The sequence below is a fragment of the Antechinus flavipes genome, chromosome 3 (assembly GCF_016432865.1).
Source record: "Antechinus flavipes isolate AdamAnt ecotype Samford, QLD, Australia chromosome 3, AdamAnt_v2, whole genome shotgun sequence".
Lineage (NCBI taxonomy): Eukaryota > Metazoa > Chordata > Mammalia > Dasyuromorphia > Dasyuridae > Antechinus > Antechinus flavipes.
In genome coordinates this window covers 229647271-229660697 of record NC_067400.1, presented here as the reverse complement: position 1 = coordinate 229660697, position 13427 = coordinate 229647271, and the positions used below count along the sequence as shown (strand labels likewise).

Here is a 13427-nt window from a genome sequence, read left to right as displayed (position 1 = left end):
GAAGAACAAAATATTCCAATATAGTATCCTGTGGATTACACAGTTGTGACTCATGTTGGATGAGTCATGAATTAGTTTATAATTGACAGTAATGGATTATGGAAAATGAGAAATACAATTACTTTAATTTTGAAGTATTTTGAATGAATCTTAAATTAGGCAAAATAGATAAGAAATAGCATAATTTTTGATTCAAATATAACGGTGATTTTCAAATATATAATTTGCTTTGTCACGTGAATACAGTGACTCCTGTAAAATCTTTAGGTATTTATGAATGATTCAGTTACCACATTGAAAATAATTAATGTACAAATTCAAAGAATTTCTTTAAAATGTGGTTTAACAATTCTTCTCACAAGTGTTTTCATTCCCTTGTGCCTTGCTGACCTTAAAGCATTATATGAATGTGAGTTATCAATAGTTTTGCATTTTGTACTATTATTAATGTTCTATTGATGTTATTCAGAATGATATGAGGGTGAGACTTCAGTTTCTAGAAAGTGGAGAGACTTAAATGCATTAGTATAGTTGTATTTCCGTATAGCAGTTCATATTAGCTCATTTGATATTTACAACAATAGAATGAAGGAGGCCAATTAGTATTATACCATAAGTGAGGAAAGTTATTGGTTAAATGAGGAAGCCAAGACTGTATCTAATTTTCTTTTCACTAAGCCATAAAATTGTTTTTTTGAAATATTTTTTGAGAAACAAATTCAGAAATTACTTTTCCAAAAGCCTGCAGAACTAATTTAACTACTATCTTGGGCCTAAAATTATTTGTGGAATTAGAGATAGCTTCTCAGTCTAATTTTCCTGATAACCAAATATATGGTTCTGGAATTACCTGTTTTCCAATATAAAGTGTGTAATTATCATCTATAACAGGTTTTGCTGTAACTTCCATGTTAACTTTTTTGACCAAACTACTTCTGAAAGTAGACAAAAGGAAAAAAAATCAATTGAATCTTTTTTCCAAATGAGTAACTTTAGAGAATAAGTTTTAATCACATGAATTATTGCTTCTGTCACTTAAATTTTACAGGATTTAGATTTAAAATTATTTAATAAGAAGTATTTAGAAATAAACATTGCTATCACTAGAAGAGCTTTCATGAACACTATTCACAAATATTACTGGTAACACTGTTTTCAGAAATCTTTTTTCAGTTCCTGATTAACAGCATAACAACAACAACAACAAAAATCCTACGATTTAATATTTATAAATGATACCAACATGAAATTTTAAGTGTAAGTCCCCTATATTTACACTGCCGTTTAAAAATTACAGTAGTTAGTTGCAGTTAGAAGAGACCCCAGATACCATCTAGTCTAATCTATTCTAATCTCTAATCTAGTCTAAAGGAAAAGAATTCCCTTTACAATCTATCTAATTAGGGGTTATCCAGCTTTTATTGCTACTCAGGGAGTCTGTTTCAAGCCATTGTTCCTAGTTCTGTCCCCTGAGGTCAAGCACAAAGAAATCTTAACTCTCTTTCCACATGGCAGCCTTTCAGATTTAATTAGATTGAGTTGTGTACTCTTGAGTTTCTTCCAGATTAAACATTTCTGGGTCTTTTTACCTCTTCTCATTTGTCATGACCATTCTGGTCACTCTTCTCAAGATAACTTGCCACTAACTAATATCCTTCCTAAACTAGTCTTCCCACAGCCAAAAACAGTACTCCAGAGCAGGTCTTACATGGGCAAAATATATTGGGTTATCACTTCATTGTGCTTGCAAATTATTCCTGTCTTACTAAAATTAAAGTCTATGTTAACTTTTGACCAAACTAGCTTTTTTGTCTGCCTTCACACTGTTGATAGGTTTTGAACTTGTGGTCCAGTAAAATCCCCAGATTTTTCTCAGATTTCTACCTTCCTGACTTTATATGAGGTGGGGGTTTTGGTACTTTAGTGAGAGGCTTTATATATCCTTTATATTTATTATTAATTTCAGTTCATCTAAGTGCTCTAACCTAGCCAGACCCTATCCTTCCCAATTGTTATCTGCAAATTTGATGCCATCTATGCTTTTGTCCAAGCCACTAATAGCAGTTCTAAATTGATAGAGAGCCATAAATGAATAACTGCCAGCTTATAACTTCCTATCCTTTCTGCAATAGTATTTATTATATGTTTTTTAGGAGTCTTCTGTTGATTTGAAGATTTACAAGTAGAAATATGGTTACTTGTTCTTGTTGTGGGCCCTTTGATTTTTGAGTTTTCTCAAGAATTAAAGTTTTCAATTATCTCTTCTCTCTACCCCTTTTCTCTAGGCCCGTGGTATTCATAATTTCTGTGATCTTCTAGATTTTTCTTGCTAGCCTCAATTTATTCTGAGATTCAGAATGATTATAATCTTAAAGGATTATGTTATACTTTTGTCTTCATTTTATTAACTGCCTTTCCTTCTGTTCTATTTGTCCCATTTACCCTCAAATATAAATTGATGATGAGCACTTTTCCAATTCCTTTAGCAACTCATTAGAATTTTGTCTCATTTTCCTCATTTCATTATTTAGAATCTCTCATCTCACCAGGTTAAGTTTCCTTGTAGCTTTTCAAAGGTCATAGTATCCTACCTAGTCATCCTTCCCATTAAAAAAAAAAATCCTTTTGAAATCTGTTTTTCTTAAATGTAGGCCAAATGTCACATCATGTCTCTCGTTTTATTACAACTTTAATTGGTGAAAATGAAAAAAATCAGACTCAGAAACACAGTTCACCACCAATTTGTATGTAAAGATTGCTGGGGGCTATGTATTAACTTAGTTTTCAAATGTAATGTTATATTTTTATTTTTTGGACGATTTCCCAATTGCATTTTAATTTGGTTCAGGACACAGTTGTGGGTATTGTGGCCACATGTTTGACAATTGTTCTAAATGAGTGACCACTCCCAAGTAATGTTCTTCCTTCTTTATGAGAATCTAATCCAGAATAAATTTTATCATGAAAGAAATTATCAGTAAGGTAAGCTAAGAAATTAATAGTTTTTTTCAAATGCAGAGGGAGCTCCAATTAATGTTTAAATAACTGGATAATCATTGTTACTTTTATTTTGCCTTGATAGCTTTTGTCATCTGTTTTTTAAACAGATCCTAATTTAAATCCTAATTGTCCTAATAATTTAGTGTATAATAAAAATTGCTTTTCTTTTTGTCATTATAGACTTTATCCAATATTCTGAAGCATGTTTTCCTTCTCAGGTTCCTAGATTTCTTCACCTGAGCATGTAGATTTTATCCATAGAATGTTTTCTCTATATATTTAAAAAGAAACAGTAAAAAGGAAAGAGAAAAAAATTCTTTTTCTTTTTTCTTTCTTTTTATTTTTTTAAAGGAATACTATAGTCACCCTGCCAGGCATGGTCTAATTTTGTCAAGTTTGAATTGTCTTTCTTGCATCTGAAACTTTACTTCTGGTATATACACAAAAACAAAAAAACTTGAGAAATTGTATGATAATCACAACTAGTCCCTTCATATGAATATTCATATTCATATAGACCAAGTTGTGATGACTATATCAGCATGTGGGTTAAGTGTTGTCATACACAGGCTTTTGAAAGTAATTGAAATGTTTCAATTATAAAGTAGTTGGTTTCAAAAGGATGAAGCCAGGAAATACTACTTCCATTAACATGAAGGAAGACAACATGGCAGATGACTAAAAATAGATGAATTTATTCCTCCAAACATTTTAAAATTTTACTGTTTTATAGTTTCCAAGGCAAGCCTGCTATAGAAAATTATACTGTTGACATTCTGTATCTTAATGTTTTACATTCAAACTTGTTATGATGTAACAAGCTGTGAATTTGCTTCATAAGAAAAACAACTCTGCAGCTCTAAAATTGATTCCTTGGCCTAAAAGTGAAAATGTGAGTTCTAGGCTCATACCTGCAGGTCAGCTGGGGCCTCATAAAGGGGTGAAAGGCATGGAGGGTTTTGTTAAAGTGGATATTTTAGTAAATGGACTGTGAAACAAAGCCATGATTCACTAGTTTTATTTCCATAACTTTAAATCATTATCTCTCACATACTACATTTTGACAGTTCTATTGGGAAGGGAAAGTAAGGAAGTAACAACCCTTGGCAAGAAAAAGCAACTATTAAAGAAAGCATTCATGAAACACCACCAGAAAGTCTTAATAACACTAAAAATAATTGAGCATGTAGCTTTATTCTAATACATAAACAATTTTATTACAATTAGCTGGCATATAAAGTGTTTTTTCACCCAAGTCCACAATTCTTTCCATCTTCCTTGAACACTGACAATTGATAAATAAATTAACTCAACAGCCTCCTATGTATTAGCTGCTGGGACTGTCAGCTGAAGGACTAACCAAGAAGACTATGGCATAATAATAAGCAGCCATTACTTTTCTCAGACTTCTTAATTTCCAAAAGCATATAAAATTTTAGTCTAGAAAAATAAGTATAGATCTTATAAAATTAAGCTTTTAGATTGAAATCAAAAGAGCACCACCTTTTTAACAAGCACACACACACAAAAATACTGAAAAATATTTCCTAAACTTTAGCTATTAAGGAGGGAGAAGAAAGCATGCTACTGTGATTTAATGGAACCACGCTAAAGATTCAACAAGCTGTACATCCCTCAGGTGCTGGCCAGAGATTGGTGGATGGGGGGTTGGAAGCAGCGCACATGTTCCACAGGAGTGCTTTCTCCATCACCGGATTTCAAGTACTTGTCTAAGATAGTAATTATTTCATCATTTAAGATCTGGAACTTTCGAATTCTCTCGACCATCTTCTTCAAAGGCTGAAAAAAGTCCAAATTAACCAAGTGTTATGACTTGAAAGTCAAATTTGAATACTGAAGTCTTTCAAAGTCTCCCATATATTACATAAGTGGATCAAAGTCTATCCTGGCAAAAGTGCAAACAATGCCTGTGTAAGTATGCTGTTGGAATGAAAACTATCAATGCCAAGAGAAACTTTAATCCATTGGTCTGAAGGTACTTCTGAGCCCAACTTGTGGAGTGGATATTGCTGTAGTTTGCCAAATTTACTAACCCTTTGCATTTCCTTTCCTTCTCATCCTGAGTTTTGCTTGAACCTTTTCTACTCACATCTTTCATTTAACAGCCATCACTCTTCTAGTAAAAATGCAGCTAAGAAATAAATCTTGTTTTTGCCCTAAAAAAGTTACATCTATGCGGACATTTAGAAATCCTACTATACTAGAAACTATATGTGGGGAGGATCCTTTTCAACATACCACATTCTTTATCACTTCATCTTTGCCATCATGTTTTTGTACTTTAAGCAAATGGTAGCAGAAGTCTAATACATCAAAGCGACGCTGTTGTCCTAGAAGCACAATAATCATACATCCAGCCCAATGGAGCCCATCTCCAAAGCACTGTCTGGAAAAAAAAAATAACAGTGTAATTAAGCTTTTTAAAATGGAATTAGTGTTATTACACAATTCTTTACACATACACAAAAAAAAATGGCAATTACAACTACATAAATGGGGCAGGGGGGGATTTACACTTAAGATTTAAAATTTCCACTTAACTAGCTGGATAATTGTGCAGAAATCTTTGAGCCTCAGTTTGTTATTTATAAATACTTCACTGTGTGGGTTATTGATAGACTCAAGGGATAATTGCATTTCTTAGGCGTGTCAACCTTTCAGTGTCCTTTTACATTAACTTTTCATATTCATAGTCAATATCTGTGATAGCACAAATTCCAAATGTATCAATTCTCAGTTAAAAAATAAAAAATCAATAAAGGAAGCTTGCAAGGAAGGTAAAATGAGCTATTTTTCCTAGCATTCTTCCAAACTCTTATCTTTTAGCATCTTAAAAGTGGTTTTTATCTTCATCTCCTTAGAGAAGCTAGCTTAGAGTTAGGGAAACAGCTTAGAGCTTTATGTCCCTACTTTCTGCTCATTATCTGGTTTTAGATTCAGTTATCATAAAGATGTTTGCTTAGGTTTGGAGAATATTCTAATCCTCTACTACCATAAACTTGAATTTTTATAATTCCAGGTTATCCTAATGTAGAAATAACAATGATCCCTTTGGAAACCTTTCATTATGTTGAGCATCCTTGCATCTGGCTGTTCAAAAATTGGGGAAGACTAAAATTTAATAAACACTTACTCCACAGTGAACTCGTGCGTTCCTACAGGAATACAGTACACAAACTGCATGGCACTCCAAAGCCTGTGAAATTCCACACATTCATCTACATGCATGACCCCATTGCTTGGGAGAGGTCCACGCCAGATTGGATCATCTAGGAATGTCCGAATCCGGGTCAGGATCACTTCAAACATAGATAAACCACAGCAGAGACGTTCCTTGGTCAGTAAATCTCCTTCTCTTGCTATTGCAATTTGCTAGTATTCAAAAGAAAACAATAACTTTTAGATAAAATAAGTATGGTTTTTAATTAAGCCTCCCCCTCCCTTCACTTAAATACATCAAAAGAGAAAAAAAGCGGGACTTCAAATGTATCCCAAGAAATAAGAGTTTAAAGATATACCTATCAACAGACTTACCAGAAAATCTGCTTACTATATGGTTTGCAAGTAACTTCTCCCCCTTTTTAAAGTCTTACAAGTAATGTAAGAACTGTGTATTTGAAGATGCTGCTGTTGCTAATGACTTATTCTTGTACACACTTACAGTTAAAAAGCCTATTGTGAGACTCCACACTCCCCTTCATGCTAGATGTGTACATAAAGGTTGCCTTTGGGTTTGAGTTGATTGGTACAGTTACAATGTATACATTTGGGGCGGTGAGTCAAAGACTATCAAGAGTGTGTAAAAAAGCCATCCTATTTCTTATTGGTGTAGCCCAAGCACGTAGGTATTATGCATGAGTGATGTATGTATGTATGTAGGCCTTCGTTGTGTTCTAGACAACGGACAATTCAATTCTTTTTTCTTTTTTACTCTATTTAGAAGATAATCTGGAGACCTTATTATCCTTTTTGTATTTCTTTGTGTCTTCTAATTCTTGTATCAATCAATTGACAGCACATATCTTCAAGTAATATTCACTGTCTTGAAAAAAGGGTCTTATTTTTCCTACATCTTGCTTTTCTCCTTTTCTCCAAGTAATTTTAATGACAATTATGTTTTAAATAGAATACATCATTCTAAACCCATGATCCTTTTTAGTAATTCCATCAGTATCTCAATGTTGACTAAACAGTTTTTTAAATGGCTCATGTCTCCCCAAACAACTACATACCTGAGGTGTTCCCAATCTCTCAATTAAAGGTACAAGATGCAATGGAGCATATTTTGACTCTAATCTTTTCATTTTCGCATCAAGTCTTTCACCTTCTGTAACAATAAAAACAAAATAAACATAAATCACATCCTAAATTCCCTGGGTAATGGGAAGTATTTAATTTGTAAGCAAATAAAATAATGGAAAAATTATTTTATTTTATGTAATCTCTGTTTACTTTTGATTAAGCAGAAGAATATCACACTCAGAAGCTAAAAGTTATATTTTTGCTGCATATATCAAAAACTATCTAATTCAGACAAAATACTGACTTGTAGATTTGACCTTTCTATTTGTACATGACCTCCCTTGGAAAAGGCAGTGGTATCCTAACTAAATAATACCGGGCAAAAAAGAACAAAGCAATGCTTCATTCTTACCTTTAACATGAACCCTTGGCAAAATATTCTGGAATGGAGCAGCATGCAACAAATCACACACCTCTTCTAAGGACTAAAAAGCAATGAAAAAATACAAGTTAGGAAAAAAAAACCAGCCTCGTAATAAGATAAAAAGATATTTTTGAATAGTCAAGGCCAAGAAAAAATATTGCTATTTGCAAAAGTTACACCAGAGGGCACTAATCCCACAATTTAACAGTATTGTGATGAGTTTATTTTTCAGCCCTATTCTATCCCAAGAACTGACTCGCCCAGCATAAATCAACTAATCTAGGCCAAGCTCTGTTCACCTACACAGTGATCATCTCTTAAAGAGATAGACCTCAAGCAAAACTGCAGAAGGACTCATTTCAACAATAGGAAGAAACAACAAATGAGTGCGTTTTAAATCCATCAAATACCTACCTTTCAGAAAAAAAACAAGTGTTTCTTAAAGGCTCCCTCATACTTTAGCCAAAAAGGAAATGAGCACAATGGCCTGGAATAGGCCAAGAGATCAATAATATCAGAACTACCTCTTAAGACAAAAAGTTCAATATTCTTAAAAAGGGGAAGGCTGAGGCTAAAAGATTAAATGACTTGCCCACAACTGCAACCCACACAGAAGTGTCAAACCCAGGGCTCCTGACCCCCAAGTTTTATGTTCATTCTCTTACACCACAAGGATTAAATCACCTTATAAAAAAATCAAACCAAAAAACGAAGTCACTTAGTCATCTCATATCTTGCATAAAGAAATAAACATCTTAAAATATTTAAAGTTCGAGAAACCTTCAATAAAACTCAAAAAAGCAGCAGCCATGTAATGATACAAAGCACTAGGACAGCAGGAATCTGATTTCAGCATCTAGCGTAGTGCTTGTCCTATTTGGATGTGGTCTGGATCTCTGATTTCATTATGAGCTAAGGATTCCCTCCCAAGGAAGCTCCTACACTAATTTAGGTCAGCAGCTTTACTACTTATAGTTTTGTAGAGGCAGTTGTTGGGGACTTAACCCTGAGGGGTTAAGGGGCTTGTCCAGGCTCACATAGCCAATTTGTGTCAATTCTGAAGGGGTATGGATGCTGGTGGTGAAGAGCAGACATTCTAAAAAAGAGGTTCCAATCTTAATCATAAATGATTAAGATGCTCCATATTTCCACGTAACAAGCAATTGAGCAAAAATCTGTTGTGGGGGTGAAATAACTCATGAAGAGTAGAAGGACAAGGAGACATAATAGTGTGAACAGAAGACAGGTCAAGGAATAGGTAAATTTAGATAGCCAGAATGGTGCAAAATTGTAGATGGCCTTGGAAGTTCATTATTGAGTTCAAACAGATTTACCTAAGCTGAGGCACTTAGCACTACAGAGGCACTGAGACTAGCCCTATTTTTAAGAAATGGAAAAATCCTTCATTCCTGATGTATCAATTCCCATTTGTCAATTGTTTTCTATTTAACCAATGCTTAATGAAATGCACTATCACAAATGCCGTAAGACAGCTCAAGTAATATGAGCCCCTGCACACAAATGTGCACTTGGTACGCTTTTTTGTTGTTCTATTCAGATTCTAAAATTATTCACTATTGTTCTATTTTTCAGTTGAGGCAATCTTGGCAGAATAGCTCTAGCTAAAATGTAAACAAGAAAAGACTCCTAACAAGGAGGAGCAAAATTAGGCTTTTAAACATGACTTTGTTAAATTGACTATGAGCACATATCACCTAACCATTCTGAGCTGGTTTTTTTTTACCCAGCTGTAAAAATTATAAACTTCTTTTGGGGTAATGGTAAGTTTGTAATTGTACTTTTAAATGTATCTTGATGTGTCCTGAAAAGCTGCATGAAAAGGGAATTTTTATGAATATTTAAAATATACTAGAGGAGTTTGATATTTTAATGAAATCCTTTTATATTTTAAATTTTTATTTAAAAAATATAAAATCCTCTTGTAATTTAAATATTAAAAAATTAAAATTTAAGTATAACCTAGCTGGCTAAAAATGTAATTCTTAAAATAAGGCATATTTGTATATCTAGCTAGATAGATTTAAGTGAATTAACCTGGGTCAATTAAAAAAAAAATCCCTGTACTTCTTTCCACTGCCCCAGGAAGGCCCTTGCCTTTTTTTAATCCACTTTCCAATCTCATTTATGTTCCAGTATTCAAAACTTGTAAATTGCTTGAAGGTAGTGTCATTTTAGGTTTTGTAACTTGGCACAGTGCAGCTCAGAAAAACCACTCAATGCTTGTTGACTAACAGTTCCTAATTTTTTTTAAATAAAATTCTATAATCCCTGTGGGCAACAATTATGATTTGATGAACATAAGTAACCCAAACACTTTACAAGACTCTCCTGCCCCCTAAAATAAAAACAACAAAATACTCTTCAAAAAACACGTTTTCATTTGGGGGAGATGGGTACAGTGTTTGCAAGAATTTTAGTCCTTCCTTTTAAAAAGAAATCTGATTTCTAGGACTAAGAACTGTCATGAACATCATCAAAGGTTTGTAAATTCTAATTCAGATGACAGTCCTGAACACTCACCAAACTCTGTTCTATGAGGAGACAAAAGAGAACAGCATTTCCCACTTCCCTTAGGTTCTGGAAACAGACCGTCTTCAGTTCTGCATATTCAACAATGTCCTTCAGCTGATGATGGAAGAACTCTAAGATTCCTGGGATAGCAAAAAGAGTCAGTCAATGCTGGAAGGAAGAAAATGAAAATCCTCAAACCACTGTCCCATGTTTGAGGAGCATATACATATACACATTAGCTATGGGATTCACATGCTTCTAGGGACAAATTCTATTGGGATGCAGGCTCATGATACACAATTCAGTTTTCTCAATTTCTCTCCAGAAATGATTTTTTTTCTTGATTAGCCCACATTCTTCTTCTTGAGTAGGGGTCTTTTTCTTATACTCTGTGGTAAGTATCCTTTAATCTCAAGTATTGAAGGTTCATGAGCAGTCTCACTTCTCTCAGCACAGGACCTAAGCCCTACTGAAGAAGGATTATAAAAGCAAACAAAATCTTCTCTCCAATTTCCTTTTTACTCCAGTTTCACAAAGCCCTTTGTCAGGGCTAACCTCTCCATATTTGTCATCTCTTTTGCCTTTATGCATCTTTAATCTTGACTCTTTGCCTGAATCCTTCCCTTCTGAGATTAATTATTTTAAAATTTTATTTTTTGATATCTTTTCTATCACTCTCCCTCCCCATCACCTGCCAATCTAAAAAAGGGGTAGACCACACTCAATGCTCATTTCATCTTACAATTTGACTCCTTTTTTAACTACCCTATTGAAAAAAGGTCCCATAAAGTTCATTAATATCCTTATTGTGAAATCTAAGGGTTTTTAAAAAGTTTACTGATGCCTTTTGTTTTTTACTAATCACTTCTGCATATACTTCCAGAGTGCACCTTTCTTTTTCACAAAGGAAAAAGAATAGTATGGAAAGCCATTGCATTGAGTACATCTGATAAGAGTATTCCAACCTCATCATTTCCCATTTTTCCAATAAAAGGTAGAGAGAGATTTCTTCAAATTTTCTCTAGCAGCAATACTGGTCAGTATAACTAGTATTATTGTTCCTTGATGTTTCCATAGCCATATTTATTGTTTTACTGATTCTGCTTATTGTACTCTTCATAGGTTTCCTCACATCTATTCCAAGTTTTTTTATTTCCTCGTGTTTGGAAGTTTTACTGAGAAATAATACCCTATTATAGTAATATATATTTGCTTAGCCATCCCCGCCAGCAGTGAATAGTTCATTTCCTATAAAAGGTCACATCACTTCCTTCAGTGTCTCCAAGTGCTGACTTCTATCCTGTCATTTTTGCCATTTTGCTGGGTGCAAAGTAAAACCTAGAAATTGTTTTTAAATTTGTATTTCCAATTTTTAGTGATTGGGAACTGGATTTTGTATAGTTAATATTTTCAAAATTCTTTTGAAAACTATTCATATCTTTTAACTATTTATCCACTAAGAAGTGACATGGTTAAATTTGTATTCATTTTCTACATATCTTGGATATCAGCCCTAAATGAGAGATATCAGAGGCAAAACTTATTTTTCCCTTGAGAGTTTTCTCTTTTTATCCTTGGTTTGTTGATATTGTTCATGCAAAAGGTTTTCTACTTTATTTAATTGAAATGACCTTTTCAGACCTTCTATGATTGTCTGTACTTCTTCTTTGACTAAGAATTCTTTTCTTACTAGAAAAGTATCTTCCATACATTTTCCTCTATTAATAAAAAACTTTTAGTGCTATAAAGTTTAAGATTCTGTTCTCAAAACAAGGGGAAGAAAGAAATTGCTTTTCTAGTTTTCTTAACAGTTCTTGTCTAATATTCTTGAATTAAAACAAACACTGGGCTACTACATTTCTAATTCTTGCTTATCTATTCTATTCATTCATTTTTCCTATTTTTAAACAGTAAATTACTGTCCCATATAGATTTTGAAGATTAAGTACTTTAGAATATAGAATTGGACCTGAAGGAGGCAGTCCATGCTAATCCATGTTTAAATATCAGCATCAGGATTGTCCAACTCAGAAGAATCACCTCTTTCATATATTCTTTCCACCCCCCCCCACCCCCCCGAGGCAATTGGGGTTAAGTAACTTGCTCAGTGTCACATCGCCAGCAAGTGTTAAGTGTCTGAGACCAGATTTGAACTCAGATCCTCCTGACTTCAGAGCTGGTACTCTTATCCAATGTGCCACCTAGCTGCCCCCTTTTCCTGAATTCTTAAGTAAAAGTTATCTCTGTACTTTTGGTTGTGATTTTCCATACTCCTGTTGACGCTTATGTATTTATTGAATGTTCCCTCCTATCGCAGATGTTTTTACCTCCTTCTCCTTAGTTTTTATTTAAATAAAGATCTTTGAATAGAATTCTGCATTATAACCTTTTATTCTCATCATGCATCATGTCTTGCACATAATAGATGAAAACTATTAGTTTAATTCTGGGTACTCACAACATAATAGGCAGTCACTAAAAATGACTATGATATTTAGCAAATTTCTTAAGACTATAGGTCTTTCCCCTAAATAATTTTTTAAATAAATTATCTTTCTACTTTAAAAGTCATCTTTAAATTCATGGTTTATCAGATATTTTTATACAATTCAAATCACCTCTCAGAGGCTAGAGTAGGGTTTTGCCCAGATAATTTTTGTTGGTTAGGTTAAAGTTAGTGTCCACTATGAAATGTCATAATTTAGTGGGGGTTCTTTTTGTTGTTGTTGTTGTTTTGTTTGTTTTTTAAACTGGGAGTTTGAATTTAATCTGTTCCCTGAAATGGCAACTGAGGGATTAGGAACAGTGACTCTGATCCTTTTACCCCCTAAGGTAAGAGAGTGGCTCCTCCTATTTATGGAACAATCCATAACTGGAAAAGCACTGAATCACTTTACTATAGGACCCAGTCACAAAAATCTAAAGAGGAAATGAGATCTGGAAATTTGCCTTATTTCAGATGGGATTGAGAGGGCAGGACACCCCAATTTTTCTTTATAAGAATCTTGGAATGGTTTTGAAACTATTCTAATTTGAAAGTAGCAAAAACATTAGAGTTTTATTTCAGAGCAGCATTTTTTAAATACATATATTTCTTGAAGGCAAAACAACACTCATATTCTCTATGATAGACTTTTAAAATATATTGTTGCCTTGTTTCATACACTTTACCTAGTAAAAACTAACATATATTTCTTGAAAGCAAAAC

At 33.5% G+C, this 13427-nt stretch overlaps 1 protein-coding gene across 1 annotated transcript in view; it reads right to left on the bottom strand.

Annotated features, from left to right (window-relative positions):
- Positions 1-4002: 4002 nt before the first annotated feature.
- CYFIP1 (cytoplasmic FMR1 interacting protein 1) overlaps positions 4003-13427 on the bottom strand; it is a 160313-nt gene continuing 150888 nt past the window's right edge. The window contains exons 26-31 of the mRNA XM_051984628.1: positions 10229-10359; positions 7676-7748; positions 7254-7348; positions 6155-6393; positions 5260-5407; positions 4003-4800 (exon numbers count right to left, since the gene is read on the bottom strand). Of these exons, the coding sequence (XP_051840588.1) occupies positions 4636-4800; positions 5260-5407; positions 6155-6393; positions 7254-7348; positions 7676-7748; positions 10229-10359 (851 nt within the window). The 3' untranslated portion in view covers positions 4003-4635. The remainder of the gene's footprint in view (positions 4801-5259; positions 5408-6154; positions 6394-7253; positions 7349-7675; positions 7749-10228; positions 10360-13427) is intronic.